The 18,975-nt window shown below is 40.2% G+C and overlaps 1 protein-coding gene across 16 annotated transcripts in view; it reads right to left on the bottom strand.

Annotated features, from left to right (window-relative positions):
- Window positions 1-1,111: 1,111 nt before the first annotated feature.
- The window catches only part of ADAM22 (ADAM metallopeptidase domain 22), a 139,689-nt gene continuing 121,825 nt past the window's right edge, over window positions 1,112-18,975 (bottom strand). For 7 of the 16 annotated variants that reach the window (XM_075492772.1, XM_075492776.1, XM_075492775.1 and 4 more), the window contains 2 exons: window positions 9,067-9,190; window positions 1,112-7,765 (listed from right to left, as the gene is read on the bottom strand). In XM_075492772.1, the coding sequence (XP_075348887.1) occupies window positions 7,745-7,765; window positions 9,067-9,190 (145 nt within the window). In that variant the 3' untranslated portion in view covers window positions 1,112-7,744. Of the gene's footprint in view, window positions 7,766-9,066; window positions 9,191-17,122; window positions 17,210-17,401; window positions 17,602-18,145; window positions 18,583-18,975 lie in introns of those variants that run through there. The other 9 variants (XM_075492773.1, XM_075492777.1, XM_075492782.1 and 6 more) reach the window with 7 other exon arrangements.

Here is an 18,975-nt window from a genome sequence, read left to right as displayed (position 1 = left end):
TAATGAAAGAAAACATTGGGCAATAATGAATATAACATTCTTGTAGATAAGTGTAACTTACTAAATGATCTGAGACCCCCCAGAAGTTCCACACTCCTATACAGGTACGAAGTTATGCAATAAATCATGAGAATTATTGATGAAATAATATGTGGGAGTAAAATCGCACCTACAAATAAAAGCTTGGCTTGAAAAATGTGTTCGGCTTATTTTGCATACTTGGGGTTTTTTTTTGGCGGGGAGGGGGTACTTTCTTTTTCTAATGAGAGGCATAACGGGTGTCTGGATCAATGAAAGAAGAGGACCCATAACAAACATGCTAAGTCTTTCTCAGTTTATTTCCTCAGGCTGAATTACTATTTTGGCACCAGCCAGCTACTGGGCAGTGAAATGCTGCAACAGTGTGAACCAATAGGGTTTTCTTCAAGGATCTTCTTGTAAACACAAAACAGAAAACTGGAAAACAAATTGCTCCAAAACAAGGAACAAATTCTAGCTTACCCAAGAAAGAATTGCTTTTTGTTCTCCAGAAGTGTTTCAAAAATCCATGGTATTCACAGGGACTGATAGGATAAATCATATTTCATGTTTAGACATAAACTAAGATAACAAATACGGTTGCTAAGGAGTGAGTACAGAATTTGCTGTCATCTAGCTAAAAGAAAGCCACCTGAAACCTGTGTGAAAATTGCTTCCCCAGTAAGAGTAGATTCAGTGGGCAATTTGAATATGCAAGTTACCTGCTTTAGAGAAAGAGGTATCTATAATTCAGAATTAAGGGTTTCTCTTTCCCGAAACATACTGGGAAGGATTGGGCATAGTTTAGAATGTAGGTAATTTTTCTAGGTTGCCCTCAGACATGCAAATCTAAGGAACAGTAATTTTAGATCTCCCTTGAGAACAGTAGGACCCTAAGACAAAGACGGGGAAGCTCACAGGATCATTTTTCAACACTGGAATTTGAAAAATAACATCTGTATTCTATTGTTAGCCATTAGCCTGGTTTTTTCCCACACATACAGCATCTTTTTTTTTTTTTACAGAGACCTATAAAACAAGAAGTGCTAAATGTAAGGACTTACGAGAACAAAATACACACAACGGTCTTTGTCATTGAAAGTCACTTTACTGATGTTACGGTATGTTAGTAACATTGAAAACCACAGGCATTTGTATTAAATAATCTCATAGAAGTGGATACTGCAATGCTGTTATTAAAAGTGAGCAGGAATTTAGAACCCCAAATTACAATGATTTGATTTTATAAAAAGCAACATTTTGTTTAGCTACATGAAAGCCAGATTCATTCACTTCAACAGCCCAATGCCTGTAATGTATATGACAAAAATATCACACTCAAAGCTAGAAGTTGTAAATTGCAATGCTTCATTTTGGTGTTTGTCAAAATCTTATGTTTCTATTACATCAGGTATGATCTTTAAAGGATTTTAACTAGCAAAGATAACAATATGGTTTAGATTGGTTGTTTCTGCTAATACTAGCCCAACCCCAGTGGTGAAACACGATTCTCCTTGCCTCTCTAAAGGGCTAGTATGAGTGAAAAAAATAGATAGCTTTTTTTTTTTACAGCAATGCCCAAGATAAACATTAGCACAAAATGAAGCTGGCAGAGCCAATTGGTATATACCATCCCAAAAGCTTTGCTGAAAGAACTGGTCATATTGTAAATAGTGTTTTCTCCAGCGGATTAAAAATTATGTAATGCTTTGCTATTCTGAAAAAAATATTTTGCATTTATGCAACAATAAAAATAAGTACTGTATTCTATATAAAACACTACCTATTGTAATATATCTTCACCCTTAGGAAAAGAAAAATCAGGTTATATATTCACAGTTTGAATATGTTCTGGACTGTATTTCCAAGCATAAAATAGGCAGAGTCTCTACACAGGCAGTGAGCAGGAGTCGTTGTACCAATAATCAAAATAAATCAGCATTTACTGTTATACAGAGCCTTACAATATTGCATGATTAGCTCCTAGCACCACTATACGTACAAGGTCAGTCAGGCCTATATACAGAATTTCTAACGTGGTTGTAAAAATAGACTCTCCATGCTAAAGTTAGAATATATAAGGTCTTAAGGCCTCATGTTAAGATTTTTTTTTAACCAAAACTTTACTTTTTTTATTCAGAGGAATACAGAAACAGAAAAAAGATTAGCTTGTTGCTTTGACATTTTATGCTCTAGTAATTAAAAACAGTGTAAGATACCTATACTTCTCCCTTAGAGGATGTGTTTCTTTTTAACTGCTCTGCGCTTACTTTCTCATTCTGAGTTATATTGCAATTATGGCCTGTCTACATAGCAGAAGTTTTTAAAGAGTTTAAAGCTGGCTTAGCTAAAGGGATTTTAAAACTGGTGTAGATTGGATTTTAGAGAACTAAACCCACCAGACCTGGCTAGGTGACCCAATTTTGAAGTCAGGTACGAAGTTTCTCAAGTGTGAGCAAACAACCACATTTCTGTGTTCTGAGCTTATTTTTACTGCTTGTTTTGGTTACTTGCCTGAGATAACACTAATGTTGACTGTTGTAGTGCTTCCCTAAATAGTTGCAGAAAACTTGTGGAATGACAAGATACCACCTGCTGGTTCCAAAGCTTTAGTTCACATCAGCGTCCATACTTGAGGCACCAGAGATGTTTTTCATAAGGTGACTTGGAAAATACTTGGTTCAAAGGAGTTTTTTAGTGTAGATGATAGGAGGCATTACTTAATTTCCTGTTGAAATCACACTTCAGAGTCCTATCTGTATTGCAACTATGTCTACACACTCAGTTTTACCGTTTCCTTTTTTCCTGCTCTATTAGGATAATAGTTAGGTGCACACAGGAACGTTATCCCACCATGCAGTCATGGGATGACAAGCAGTACATATGTGTGCAGTTTACTCATATTTGTCTTCAGGAAATTGATCAAAGTCAAATCCCATATTGCTGATGTCTCATATGGTTTGGAAGCCATGCAAATAGTGGGTCATCAGCTCAGCAGTCTGATGGATAATCCATCCTGGACAAAAAACTGGCTTCAGAGGAGACCAGAGTGCTCAAGCTCTTTAAAAATGAGGTGAATAACCTCACCCTGTGGTTGATAACAGTGGCCCAAGCAGTCTGCTAATGATACAGATACTTAAGTAACTTCTTAGAGAAAGACATGGATGATCTTCAGACTTGGAGCAAGAGAAATAGGACACAGCACAACTTTTAGGTTCACAGACTCAGTGATTAAAGAGGCTTGGCCTTCAACAATGCTAGAAGGTGAGAAAGACACAGGATGGCTGAGCCACCAAATGGTTTTACCAGTGCAAACTGCACGAGACATGAAGCTCCATCACCTACACTGCAGCAAGAGCAGAAGATGTATTAACAGGACTGGGAAAACCTTATCCAGGACATTGTGTGGAAAGATGACTTAGCAGCTTTTCGATCTTAGCCAACCAACAACAAGAGACTGTTAGTGGATGTAATTCTCATTCACGGAAACGCTCTTCAGTAGGAGCAGAAAGGGGACGGAAAAGAAGAGACCAGGAGCTTGCTGAGTTTTACACTGGAGTTTGGCAAGTTTGCTTACAACAGCTAGGTATGGGATTCGATGACAGAGCAAGTCCTAAGAGCTAACCTGTTACCCCATAGGATTACAGAGTCTCATCATTGTTTCACATTACATCCTATCCTATTCATTAAGCAATGAAATAACTGCAAATTTGGTCAGAATTTGTAGTATATGCATTCCTGTAACAGTGTATGTACCTGTTCTTGGCCCTGGTTTTGAAAACAGTTGTCACGCTGGTGTTGACAAGACCACTCCATTTAAAACCAGCAACAGGGATTCAGGTAAGAGGACTTCAGTACACTAGCTGTTGACACAATTTCTTTCCAATTTTAATTCAGGCTATAACCCAAAGGTCCATTTGTTCATTAGCACAATCAAAATTAACTAATAAGTACATCAGCTTAGCAGGTTCAACAGCTCATAAATCAGGAACAAAACTCTTAAGTCATTTGGAAGTAGCTATCTTCAAAGTCAAGTCACACTTCAAATCAGATAAATGGCAAGTAGTGACTTATGTTCACAACTTATGCAGAGATAGGCTGTATAAAATGAACAACCTCTTTAAAACTACTTATTTAAATATAACAAAATTTTATGTAAATTATCAATCAATCACAACCATTTCTGGTAAACTGCCTGAGTATATTCACCAAAAGTCTATAGTATGGATTACTGAAGTTCTTATGTCAACAAATTCAGAATTAGCAGGTAAATTTTTACTTGTTAAACTGTGGAATCATTGTGCAGCGGTATTATTTGGATATGATCTCTATTTTCCAGTCTCCATCAGTTAGTCATATTAATTCTATTTTAAAGATTCTTCTCCCACATGTTGAAATACATAACCCTCATTCTGCAGGTCCTGTGTTCATATGGACAATTACTTTTAATGTATTGAGAAGAGCTGATAACCTCCCCACTTCAAGAGGCACCTACAGCATAGCTGGCAATAACTAGTTCATTTATTAAAATAAAATTAAAAGCAAAATAAAAGCATGAGTCTCAATAAGTCAAAATGACTGAGCTAGCCTATTGACAATACAAGTACTCTATTTTAGACTGGATGAGGTATTATGCAACAATTTATATTGCTATTGCCAGTGTAACTAACTACAGTGGATAAAAATATTTGCAGTCTTCAAGGTTATTAATCTGGCAGCTTTCCAACACACTACATTTTAGAAGTAGGAAACCACAGAATGTAAGCAAACAGCTTCTCTCTTTGACCTCCCCTGGCTTTGGAGGCTCACACAGCCCTACTAGTTCAGGTTTTGTGCAATGACAAGGTCTCCAAGTTACCAACCTGATGCAAAATTCTCTGCAGAAGAATTTTGCAAAAACCCAAGTCCTGTGATGTTCTCACTCTAGACCACCAAAGTGAAAGTCAATATTTATTTAACTTAAACTTAGTGCTCATAACTAGACTTCCAGTCACTAAGTATCTCCAAATGTGAAAGATACACTACACACATAACTGTACCATCATATGCTACAAATGAATTATACCAAAACAAGAGAGAAGTTGAAAATACATACTACATTGAAAATACAGTCAGGAGAGCCATTTGTTTGCAAAACAAGAAGCTATGAACATTACACAAAGAGCCAGTATGTTCTATCCAGTTCAGTCTGCCAAATCTTGCTGCTTCTTGATAAGGCAAAATGGAAAGAGAAGAGTAAACAGTGGTAAACATAAAATATGCACAGAAATCTAACAGGATTATTCAAAATTACATGCCAGTTTGTATCCAAACAAAATACCATAAAAGGCACATGATGAACAGTCCAGTTACTGAAGACAAGATACTAATATGTGAGGGAAAAACAGCTTCCAGGTGACAGAGTAACACAGAGGCTACTGGGTGAGCATAATGTCCTAGTGTGGGTGAACTCCTTGAGGGTCCTGCTCAAAGTCCAGTGAAATCAATAAAAGACATACTGATTTCAAGTGATTATGGCTCAGGCCCTGATTTCATGAGCTATACGCTACCAAATACCTTTAATCCAGTTACCTACGCTCAAAGTAAACCTTTGCAAAAAATATTCTTCAGTGCTGATGGATATTTACTCTTCACAAAAGTGCAGAATCTTTTCCTAAAGCAATTACAAGTGACTGGCTCCTTCCAGATGGTCTGTCTGCATCCACTTGTACTCACTCATATTTGTCTTTCTCCAAAATACTTACCAGAACCTGTCGACTGTGAAGGAAAATCATTTGAACTCCAAGGCCAATATTTCATCATAATCCAACACACAGCCTAATCATAAAATATAGTGTTTCTAAAAATCTTACATACTTTACAGTTGCTCACATCTTTAAACATTTCTTAATTTAATCTTACATATATTTGACTTTATCGAGAGACTTAGAAGTTAAAAAAATATATTAAAAGGCTGCAAGTGTTGGGTTCACTTATTGAAGGAAATACATGAAAGAGGTAGAAGATTCAGAAACACCGTAGATGTTCCCATCACAATAATATCTAATTGATCATACAGCTGTTGGGCAAGGTATTCAACTGCACCACACAGACTCGGGAGTTTTATTCTGCAATGGTACTACCTGAAGCTAAGAATTAGTCAATTTTGGAAAGCTGCAGAATTATAAACTGATTTAATATGGTCCAGTTTCTTACTGACTGAAAATTCCCAATCAAAAGACATTTGTTTTACAACAACCTTTAGAAGTCTCAGGCGTTAGAAATCTAACCATCCACTTACACACAAGATTAACATCTCCATGGTAAAGGGTTTGTTCCCCCCCACCTGTTTTTTTTAGGCTGAACTCACTTGTACTCAGTTTAATGCCCCAAAAAATTGTCAAGGGGGCTTCAGAGGCAGCAAGCATAGCATTCAAGCGCATGGTAAAGGCGATTCCAGTAACAAATAAAAATTAAAAGACAGCAATGAAACTGGCCACTTGCCCAGCACTGGTATTATCTAGTGCAGTGAAATCGTTATGCTTCTCTTAAGCTACGCCTTGCCATCTAAAACAGTGTCTGAAATGCTCTATCAAAAATACACAGCAACTCTCACCAGAAGGACTTCACATCACCACATCCTGAATTGACTACTTAGAAGTATTCCCAAATGTCCAGCAAGTTTGGACTGCACATTACTTAAAGACTCTGTCTCTGTTGTCTGCCAAATCATTCTTGATTACACCTGTGCGAGGATACACCGGTCATCTCACCGAACAACGGATTTTGGCTGGTTCCTCTTATGATGATTTAAGACAAAGTGCTGCTGTACTGGTTTCTGCAGTCTACCATACAACTGAGATTGTCAAGACAGTATAAGATACTGAAAAGATAGTATAGATTTTGGTCAAACACCAGTTTTTGAGAGACATGGTTTTACAGTACTGTACTTTCTGTATTTCCAAAGTTGTCTGCTCGTAATATTAGAAAATCTGAAGTGTGATGATGTTAGTCATGACTGTTTCTTTAGGCATTTGGCAAAATACACTTATGTATAACAGCTATTTTTGACATTATCAAATGTTTACATATATACAATCTGTATACTGAGATTATAAACACGTAAGGTAAAAAAAAAAGATATAATCCTTGTTTGTTTGACGTTTGTGTCAAATAGTTGCCTTTCAAAGCTTGAAATCCTGTCACAAAAAAAATCCTATATTTCTTACTCCTGCATGCTAATTTCTACTACAGTATGTTGTTTATCCCTTACATGTGGAAAGTAAAGAACACAAGGTTCATGCATACAGCATATAAGTTTACATCGGCTGGGCTCTCCAGGAGGCGTGTTCCCAGTTCCACTCTGGTCTGACTCGGGACTGCATTAAACCAGAGGAAAACCTCTCTTACGCGGGACTGGCAAACAGACTGCAGATGGGATTCTAGGTAAGTGTATCTGTCATCATGCGGAATAGCCTTGTCACGTCCGGGCTAATAATCCCCTGTTAATTGTTATGATTTTGGTTGTTCATCAAATCCATAAAATACTAGTCAACAAAAAAGAAAGAAAAAAAAGACTGCTTTTTTCCCTTCCAGATGAGAGGAGGTTCTCACTGTGATCACGGGCATCTCTGTTGATCTTTCGAATTGTCTGAAGAGCAGATGAATGTGCGATGACTCAGTGATGCTGAGTTTCTACAAAATTCGAAGTAAACAGTTCTGATGTCAGCCCAGGAAAACAGTGCAGCTAAATGGACGTCTCCCATAGCTGGAGAGGGGGAAAAGGAACACAAACACACGCTGAACACCAAGATAAAACAGACTGTTACCCAAACAGTGTGAGGAGCTTGTTTGGGGAACTGCATCTACATCACTTGGGTCACCAAGGCTACGCTCGTGGTCTCCTCCCAGCCTCTGGTGGCTATCTGTGCAGACCACAGAGTCAGCAGTCTCAAGCATTTCAGCATGACTTGCAGTCGGCATAGTAAATGTCCGCTGCTGGGAGTGCAGAGAGTTTGAAGGAAAAATGTCAGTGTAGCATCAACTTTGTATTAGACAGCTTTTACCTTACTGTTACGCTAACTACTATTAGTGTACTTTCCCACTCTATTCTACCTAACTGCTCAGGGCAGCATGAATTTCTGCCGTGGGTTTGAGCTGGGGCCGAGGCAGCTCCAGGGCTGAGAAACATCAGTGCAGCCCTTCCTCCAAGCTGCTCTGCCCCACATGTGCCTGGGAGCAACACAACCTGCTGCCCGGAGCAGGACGTGGGGGCAGCAGCACCACAGGTCTCCTCAGCAGTGCTCCAAAGGACAGAGAGCAGAGATGGCAATCTCATCTGCATCAGGAACATGAACTAAAGCTATCACAAGTAAAACTCCTAAAGCAAATTTCAGAGGTTTTTTGCTTATTCAAAAATCTGCTATGTCTGAATTGACACAAAGGAAGCACAGCTAGTATTGCCTTTGGGCAGCAGCTGGAAATCTCTCCCTGCGGAGCAACATCACCATCCACAGCCCGTTCCTGAGGTTCCTGCCCACGCTGGGGGGCCAGGGCAGGCTCAGGGCATGCAACAGCGAAGCCCCTCCAGGTATGCAAGGGCTTGATACAAGCCCTCCACATCCTCCTTAACTGCAGCATAGTTACCTTTCCATAAAGCTGGAAAGCAGCTATCCCCCAGCCCGAATGAGAGTTGCTGGCTGTGTCAGCCCCCTGGAAGGGGTTCAGGGAGGAGAGCCAGACGGGCACCTGCTCCAGGACTGCCAGTACTCCGCAGCCCGAAGGCTGCCCCAGGCATGCTCCCAGCTTGAAATAAGACAACTAGTGAAATCTGGGCTTCAGGGCAGGTTTAAGAGCAACTTGAAGGGATATCTGTGGACACAGCCACCAAGGCTGCCCTAATTGCTGCCAGAGGCTCAGCCTTCAGCAGCTTCTGGAGTTAAGGGTACGAAGGAAACGCCGTTGCTGCTCTCACTGTCAGTCAAAGATGCTGATCTGCCACGCTTTCCTTTTGAAAAACTACCAGTAAATCAAGTCACCGACGAAATGCACAGAGAAGAGGACACGTACCCTGGCACTTTGCCTGTTGGCTTTTTTCTCCTCGTCAGGAAGTGGTGGCATCGGGTAAGGGTATTTTCGGCTGGAAGCAATAGATCCAGTGGATGAAGATGGAGACTTTGCAGGAGACAGTGTCCTGAGATGTTGAAACACACAAAATAAATGTGATGTCTTCGGGTCCTAGCACTGCAACAGCAACTGCCATTACTCTGAAGCTTGGTTCAGAACCAAGTATATAGCTTATTATTAGCTCAATAACAGGGGGATGAAGTTGTTTGATCAGTAGTCTAATAATTTCATTATATGAATAAACATATTTATAGCTTTCAGGAACACTGGAAGAAAAAAATAAAATTTCCTACTTTTTATTAGAATTGTATTGCATAGCAAAAATGATTTCTTAAACTGTTTTATATGGTACTGTAATTAATCACTATAAAATTAACAAACCAAATCTGCAATTGAATAAATACAGAACTAAAAGATAGACATGGCATTATGAAGCCTAAATAGAAACAGTGATTGTATAAATACAAGCTGAACAATGTCTTCTGCCAGTGACTAAATGGCAATTATCAGTGTCTTTATGTATATCTTACACATCTCCTATATTGATACAAACATAGCGAATAAATCTATTATTTTATAACACATTAATTTACACAAATGCATGCACTTGGAGGCCAAACTGTTAGTTGTGAAGTAACAAAGGCATATACAAAGTGCTAATAACAAATTATTAGACATGCAAGCATCATACAGTGCATATTGTTCCAGCCAAAGAAAGAGTCTGATGAGAATATACAAAAATGGACTGATTAGTCAATGGCAATCAGCATTTCTGTACAAGGTGAGTAGAGTAAGCAGGAGCAAGTAAATGTTTGTATCACATGAAAGGCATTCTTTTCATGTCAATAAGGCAGCAGCACATTATTGACTGAAATTTTATACCCAAGAAAAACTCTTATGCTTCTGTTTTGAGATTCTCCACTTTTCCCACTTGAGAGGTTCCTATCAGGCTCTAAATCTGGGCAGAATAAAAGGGAAAAAAAGCCTCAAAGTAGAAAAATTGAGCTACTCTGGCCTTCTTGTTCTGTTTTGCAGACTGGGGCATTTTTCAAAGGAGGCCTCCCACTAGTGCAGGCACATCAGGCCCTCCCTGAGCACTGCTGCCTACTATCTTCTGAACTTAACGTGCCCCTGAAGATGGAAGATTTCCCTGCGTTTCCACAGACAGGTCTTCCAAGCCCCTCAAACACAGCAGGGAGCTGCGTGTTCTGCAGCTGTAGACCCCAGTGATGAGCACCATCACTCATTAGCACTGAGCCACAGGAACCACCCCTGCAGACAGCCCCACATCCCTGGCTCTGGGATTTGCAGGATCAGGTCCTTTCATCCCGAGAGGATTACAGACAAGGCAGGGACTCTTGTGTGTCTGGAATTGTTTTGTGCCTCTATTATCTAAGTGAAATGCATTTACCTTTAAACAATTATTCTTTTATTTTGGACTACTGTATCACTTTGTTGTGTCCGTAGCTCCCTACAACAGCACACTCTTGCCTCCCATACAAACAATGATTGATGGTAGCCACGAGCAACAAGGTGTCAATGGAAATTATATGGTGACAGCTCTCCAATCTGGCTCACAACGCTCTAATGCCTCATGCTGTACCCTCTAAGTTCAACAGCCCTGACAAGATTTAGGTTGGTACAATTGTCCAAACACTGAAGAGTACATCTTCAGCACATGCACTCTGATCACCCATGAAGATGAACTGGACATACATGACCATTTTCAGGAAGAAAATTTTAAACAGCTACTGCAGTATGAAACAAAGCGTTCATATGTCCGGCATCACAGATCTGGGCACCAAACTGCATGTGCAACAAAACAGGTTATTTAAAAAAAAAAAATCCAGGGAAAGGTTCTCAACAGTGCCCTGCTGTTTACTACCCGTACAAGTCCTCTCAGCTGTGCCCACAATTGGACTGATAAAGATCACTAATAAACTATTAGTGGATCTAGCATCAAAAAAATAAGGAGAGGAGGAATGGGGGAAGATAAGGAGAGCACTTTTTACGTATTATTAGTAATCAAATTATTTATGAATTTTGCCAAACAGTTGCAGGAGGATTTAAAATCTTCATGTTTAAATTTGTAATGATGCACCTGGAGATTGGAAGCAAGGAACTGGGGGGGTGTTAGATCTGACTTGGCAAGCCTTATCAGAAAGCTGTTTATATGGGTACCACAGCCAGGAGGTGGCACACAGAACGAAGGCACCTCGCAGCCCTTGCACCACAACCAGGCACGACATCGCCTCCTGCGCACCACAGGCTCTTCCCACGGGTTCTTTTAGGCACCGCAAGAGAAGGCCACGGTGAGAGGAAAAGCCATGGCCAATATCCCTGTCCAGCAGCCTGAGTAGGTGATCCTGGAAGAAGCAATAACCTCCCTAAGGATGGGGCATCTTGAACATTTCCACAGCAGGTCCCCTGACCGGGATCCCTAGCTGAGCCTGTAGCCAGGTAGCTTTGCACCGTAACTCAAACACAATGCTGCCTTTTCAAAAGATTTTGAAGCCCAGACCTCCAGTGTAGCTGCCTACGTTTCTTACTTCTCAACCCCGCTTTGCGTTGCCAGCTCACCTATGGTTTGCACACCTAACTGATGTGCACATTGCTGCTCACCTGCACGTGCAAAGCTACAGCCAAATACATCGAGAATGCAGTTGCACACTTAAAAGAAATGACCTTGCCCTCCCCTCACAGGCCCCTTTTTTCTGCTACACAAGTTATGTGCTGGTTTTTGTCATCTTTAGTGCCATCTACTGAGACTGTAAAAACGTATCGCTACTAAGCATATGCTCACAGATCTTAGGATGCGCCTTGTGTGATAAGCGTAGTTGTTTGAGGTGTTTTTGAGCACTTTTCAGGTTCTGCCCTGCAATTGTGTATGTGCTGTGTATCCCAGATTTACATGTACTTTAAATGAGAAAGAGCCAGACATGGCCTTTCTCATTTACAGGATGGAAGAAAGACAGCATTCAGGGACACTTGCGGGTAATGCTGGGGTTGAAGGTATGCAAAACTTCGCAGTTTAGTCAAGGGTGGGATCCATTTAGCTTTCACTGGGGTTTCAGTTCTCCTGCTATCACATCCATTAGCTTTCATACCAAACCTTGTTTCCAGCTGAAATTTATACAAAAAAACTAGGAAAGCAGACTGGGTTGCAGACTGCCTTCTGCCCTGTACATGCCACGACAGTTTCAGAGGTTTTACCACCAACCCCAAATAAAGCCATGCACCTCAACGCACTGGAAGAATTCTCATTTCTGACCGAAAGCAAGATGTAGCGGCCACTTTGTGTCCATCTTTCTGTCCTGGAAGCTGAAACTAAGAGTGTGGGGAGACCATGCTGGGATTCACAAGAAAAGGCTGTGGCAGCGGGAGGACATCTGCATGCGCTCTCCGGCAGCCAGGCGCCTGCCTGCTCTGCCTGCTCGTCACCTACATGGGGAGAGTGTTGGCCCACACGAGACGGGGAAATGTGTCACCTGGTCACACACTAAATGTCTTGTGACTTCTGGTGTCATTTTAGCTGAACTCAAGGCAGGTGGCCCTGACAGATCTGAACTGTTCATAAGCTGTGCTGGATTCTGTTTCATAGACTGAAATAATTTAACGAAATTCACTTAACACTCAACCTGGCGAAAGCGTTTCAAGCCCAAAGGCAGATACTATCAGCCTAACCTGACCTTTGCTGCCATAGGTTCAGCTCTTTGTAGGACATCATCAGCCTCAATTATCCTACATCAGGAAGTTGGGATCTTCTAAAAACACTGATGTGGCGAAACGTTTTAACATTTTAAATGAAGTTCCTTTTAAAAACCACAGATGTGTGCAAGCTTCCTCAGAAAATGTAGCAGCAGAGGGGAGGCTCGGCTCGAGGGGGGCTGCAGAAAAGGCAAAGGCTGTGGCTTAAGCCATCCACTTTAAGCACTGCACCGCAATGCCCCAGAAGCAGGCACTCACACGCTTTAATGAACTCTTTTCCCTAACTCTTGAAATGAAATCCTGACCCTACTGACCTCAATAGGCATTTTTTTCATTGGCTGCCAACAAGGACAATATTTTGCTTTGGTTGTTATGGGGAAAACTGGTTTTTGTTTTTCTTTAAGCACAGTCTAAAGCTGCCTCAGCGAGAGCAGAGAGCTAATGGCTGGTCACGGCTCTGGCCTCAGCTGGATGCTCACGGAGGAAGGCAATGGACCTCACAGAGCAGCAGAGCCAACTCTGGCTAATGATCAACTGAGGAGGAGATGAGAAGATGTCGAGGAAGAAAACAAGAACATCGAAGCACAGAAAAAAACTAGGAGGGAAATGGATAGCCTGTTGTCTCCTGCCCTCCATGCTCCTTGCCAATGCCTTTCTGATATGGGATGGCCATTTTCCCTCTGGGTATGCATCCTGGGTCTCCATCTAAAAAACCTGTTATCTTTGTAAACTATTTTCGTACTTAAACAACTCCCATAGAATCTAAGTTACTGTAAATATTTGCATTAAATGAAATGTAGGCAGCTCAGTGCTTCAAAAGGTGCCTTCTAGTCTTTTTTGTCTATAATTATCTACAGAAATGCCACATTTTGGGATTCTGACAGTTTATTTTCTGATACCATCATGGTTCCTGAGTCTTTCAAGATTCAGTGAGAATTTTGAGTAATCCTTAACCATCTTTCATAAGGTCAGTCTGTGCAGTAGCCACTGTAATTAGCAGTAGCAAAAATAAGTAGTAGTATCACACTGGTAAAACAGCGTGCCTTGCTGCAAAGCTGAAATCAGGGAAAGGTTTCCTGCCTGGGTTTATTGCTGGGGTTACGCAGCTATGGCCTGGTATGTAAAATTAAAATGTAGCCTAGACTTTGAGCAGTAAAATGAGATTTTTCTTTACAGATCTTACTTTCTTACAGAAGGGAATCCCACAGCTGGGAGCTTTCTGGTGCCAGAGATACCAGCTACTATTATTATTATCATTAATAAAAAGTAATTATATAGAAATACCCATTAGACTTGTAGACGAGGAAAAAAAATTAATAACTAGGACACCAGGTGTCAGAGACAAATTTTGATTTATACAGGTTTTTTTTAAGCTGACGGAGAAAGTCTGTGATGACTAATATCTCTATTTTCTGAAAATTTGCAGGGTTCCTAGGAACTGTAGGAAGTGTGTTTCTCTTTTTTCCTGATTCTACTTCAACTCTACCTGCAACAGCACCAGTCATCAACACATTATTCCTAAAACTATAGGGAGACAAGCAAAACAACACTGTTACTTTCAGGACGTCTTTAAAAGAAAAGGGAAATCAAAGATGATTAGCAACAAAAATACTACTCATCTAATTATCTGGTGTAAATGTCTTATCCTGGACTATGATTCCTAAAACGTAGTATCAGCTGGACAGCCTGACTTCAGCCTGACTTTCTGGTTTGCCAAACAAGATTTGTTTTGTTTTGTTCATGAATCACTTCACAGACTCGAAACCCAGCCATATGATGTTCAGACACACCATTCTTAGGAACAATGTTTTCCAGTTCGTGGCAGATTAACCAAAATTGCACCTGAGTTTTGGGGAGAAACTGTTCGGTTCAACCTCTCATAAGCCCATGGCAACTCATCCCAGGAGAAGATTTGATCCTTTGCCTTCCGTAATGTGCCTGCAGAATATTTCCCCATGGTTACCTCAATTAATGAGGACATACTGGTTTCTAAATTTATTCTAGTTTCTCCCTCATTTCTAAAGCTACTGCTGCAGGCAGTCATTAGTAAGCTTCTATGGTGTAAAATTTTTAATTTATGTTTCATCTCTGCTGATATACAGCCCTTAAAACTCACATGGGTCAGCTTAATCCTCATCTACATGCAAAAAATGCTTGGTTTATCTCAAATACAATTAGAAATGTGACTCATGCGGTGCAACAGTTGAAAACCCTCAGGGGTGGGGTACGCTCCCATCAATTTAATCTAGTTACTAAATCAAGATATACTGATGTTAAAAGATGAAAACCAAATTAAGAGTATCCACACAGGAATTTAAACCTGTTCAACTAAACCATTTAAAGTAACATACTTCAAACTAGTGCTATCTTCATATTCCATCAATCCCTTTGTTTATTGCGACCACAGGGCTTCTGATACAAACACCCTGAAAGACAGCTATGGGGTTAGATTATGGTGGGTGACTGATGGCCTTGCCTGAACAACAAAGGTCCAGAGGGTATTTTTAGGAAAAGGTTTGCTAATAAAAACACACCTCATTTCTAGTGTGAGTGCCTAATTTCACCTTCCAGTGACTTTTGGTCATTATCAGTCTCAGTCTGCTAGTCTAAAGGACTTCCCACCACAAAGGTTTTGCTCCGTATGCAGCTACGTGGATTTTATGATCAGGTAAGCATTTAGCTGCTCCATTAAACTGAACAGCTTGAGGCCCTGCAGTGCCTTCTAAGGTTTCTCAGGGCTTAAATCTTCTCAGTTCTTGAACGTACTTGTTGAACTGTGGACACCAGAACTGGACCCTGTATCCCAGTTGGTACAGCAATGGCATCCCAGCACTGGCAAAACTACTGGATTCACAATACACCCTGCCTGAATGCCCAAGCACCAACACCAAGATCTGGCTGATACCAGCTGGCAAAATCACAACATCCTCCTGTAAGCCTTGGATTATTGTGTCAGGGATTTCTACTCCTTGTTCAGGACTGAGATCAGGACTGGCAGGCTTAAATTTAACTCATTTGCCCTATTTGTTCATTGGAAAGCCTTTCTGCAACTTACTCCATGATTTAAGAGTTCTTGAAAGCAAACGCAAATGGTTTAAAACAGTGACAATTTTATGCTCTTTTAAGACTTTGGAACATTTTTAGTTCTAAAAGTGACTAAATTCCCACTCTGCTATTTAATATCTGCCAGTGCTACTATTGGAATAGAAGTGTTTCATTATCATCTTGTGATAAAAGTCCATCACAGTTTTTTTCCCCCAATACACACTGGACTTATTTAGTGAATGTTTCTGCCCTTTTGCACTCTTATTAGGTCTACTAATGTAGCAAAATTATTGTGAAAATTCCATTTACTCATTCTTACCATCCTTCACTGTTTTGGCTACAGATTTGGCTTTGTATTCTTTTTCTTTTTGTTTCTGTAATTCTTGTTTCAGCTTCATTTTTGATATGTCAACTTACAACTTGATCAATTTCTTTCATGTTTTACATTATTTGTCATAAATTGCCTTCCATTCTCTCCTATGCTAGCTGATTTTTTCAGCTGATGCAAACTTCTGTCTCAGCTGTGGGATTGTGTCTTTTGGGAATCTGCTAAAATGTTCTCAGTCCCCTGATTCATGTACAACAGGGAGGCCAGCCTCATGGATGCTTCTTCTCTTTAACTTGAAATGTATCAAATAATACACACTTTCCCCTCTCAAAAACAAGTGATATTTTTGGTTGAACCCTACGCTCACTTGTAACAGATTCATTAGTGGTTTGATAAATAGAGCACAGAGTATATTCTCATACATTTAATTTTCCAATTACAATATATTAATTATTTCATTGTATGCTGAGGGTAAAATACCACTACTTTTTATTCTTTTTTCATTTAAATTTTAGTATGCACTATATAAGACAGTGGGTAGAGTCGATGTGTTATGAAACCACTTGCTTCAGTAAATTACATTCTATTTAAGTTAATACTACTTTATTAGTGATAAATATGTCTCATGCCCATAAAACACTACTTGGCATAAAATGATGAGAAAGCTACTACAAGCTATAGATGATGGTGGGAACGCATGCACTACACACACCCTTTTCAATGGCTTCATTAAAACATTCAGAAAAAGAATTGTAAATTGCACATGAAGCCAAAACCAGACATCAAAATGCAACAAAAGAAGAGGGGCCCTTTGCACCTACAGTAACTTGTATTGATTTATACAAGGTAGGAGTCCCAAGATATTTGTATATGCTGGAACAGCTCTTAAAAATGATATAGAATTAATTTACAAAATACCTAAAGTATGGTCCTTCAGTGTTTTTATTCACATCTTCTACCCACTTAGCTACATTATATTCTCTTTTGAACCATGGGTTTAAATACCTGCAGAAAGCAATGGAAGGAACAGAGAAAGCAGAAGAACAAGAATAGAAAATCTGAGAACACACAGCACAAGCTTAGCAAGGATGTCTTCATCCCCAAAATGCAAGTGAATATGGCAAATAAATCAGTATGAATGTTGGGTGAGGACTAGGCAATGTGTACAACTGCATGAGAAAATCTGACCTACAACAAGACTCATATGTTTGATTCATCTGGAAACTCTTTGGCATACATCATTCATTTAATGTCTTAAGGGTAAAATTCACTCCTATGCAGAGGGCCAGCATTGAACTCATGGTTTGAACTCCTCTCATGATCTCAGAATAAGGATGAAGGGGCATTTTGGCTCCAATCCTGCAGTTTGCTTGTTGAAGACACACGTTTGCACCCATCTAGAATAAATTGCAAGATAATAGTTTAATGAGCACAGAAACTTGGGCTTGGCCCTTTCTACAGGAATGAATTTCGGCCTCAGCGTGTTAAAAGGCTTGAATTGTCTGCCACTGCAGTGGCAATTTTTACACTTATGTGCAAATAACCCTCTGATTTTTCAATGATCATTTAATCTGGTAGGACCACAAGAAGCTTTAATGGAGGTGGGCTGCAGAGTTATCTCACATTTTACAGAAGCAATCTTGATACCAAAACCACACTTTTTAGGAAAAATGTCTGAGCTGTGTACTCATATTAGTTACATGAAAACTATGAAATAAAGATGGTGTTTAATTATCTGACAGTAATATTACCAGGGAAGAAGAAATTTTTTTTTGTACCTGGTTTCTCTTAGCCCCCAATAACAAGATTAGCAAATTCCTCCCCCTCCGTCATGTTAAGAAAAAAGGGCAATGTAGAAACAGGAGTCTGCCTGGTCCAATTTAATGTCTGTCCTTGTTGTATAAGAATAGCAACAGTTTAATGATTATTTGTGATCACCACCTTTATATAATAGAGAGTAGCACACTCTGAAATAGGAAACAAATTGTAACCAAGGAAAAAGGGAAAGAAAATTCCTCTTCAAGTTACTTTCAATATTTCTGGGCCAGTTCTCGCCACCCTTGTTTACGAGAGTGACTCCAATGACCTCGCACATGGGAACAGGCCTCGCAAGGGATTGCTCAGGTAAGTAAAGGTTGGGCCAGATCATGTCGTTCAACCCACACCATATTTCAGACCACGTTGATGACAAAAGCGGCAGCACTTTTTCGACTTCTTTTGCTCCTTTTTTGCTCTGGAACGTCTCCTCCCCGCCCCGCGCAAGCACAGCCACAGCTCTCAGAAAGTATTCGCCCTCAGCCACAAGTGCTTCTAAGTAGCTTCCTCAGCTCGCTTATTTATCAGGAATCAGGAGTGCTTTATGCTTTCCAGCTTGGGCTCTTAGAGAAAGAAAACGTCAAAAGTGGCAGCGCAGCAACAGATGAACCGCAAGTGAAGCAACAGGCTGACGCCAGCATCACCAGGAACTAATAAGCTTCTGCTTTAGCTTTAATTGTAGCTGTGACTACACATTTTCTTGTACTTGCTGCAGTACTTTTGACTTGCTTTTTTTTCATTTGAAAGGGTCTTTTGGTAACCATGAAACACTCCCAATCTGGCTTCCTGTATTAGAAAACAAAGTGTAACGTGGTATCAAAGCATGCAGTTGTTGCACAACCGTGTTGCAGAGTTTTCTGGGTCTGGTTGTATTACAGACCGTCGTTCACCACCTCAATTCATCTGTTACAGAAAGGTTAAACTCAAGTTACTGCAGACCACTACGTGATACCATT

The sequence above is a fragment of the Mycteria americana genome, chromosome 2 (assembly GCF_035582795.1).
Source record: "Mycteria americana isolate JAX WOST 10 ecotype Jacksonville Zoo and Gardens chromosome 2, USCA_MyAme_1.0, whole genome shotgun sequence".
Taxonomy (NCBI): domain Eukaryota; kingdom Metazoa; phylum Chordata; class Aves; order Ciconiiformes; family Ciconiidae; genus Mycteria; species Mycteria americana.
The sequence above is the reverse complement of the archived record's forward strand: the minus strand, read 5'-3'. Positions and strand labels throughout refer to the sequence as shown.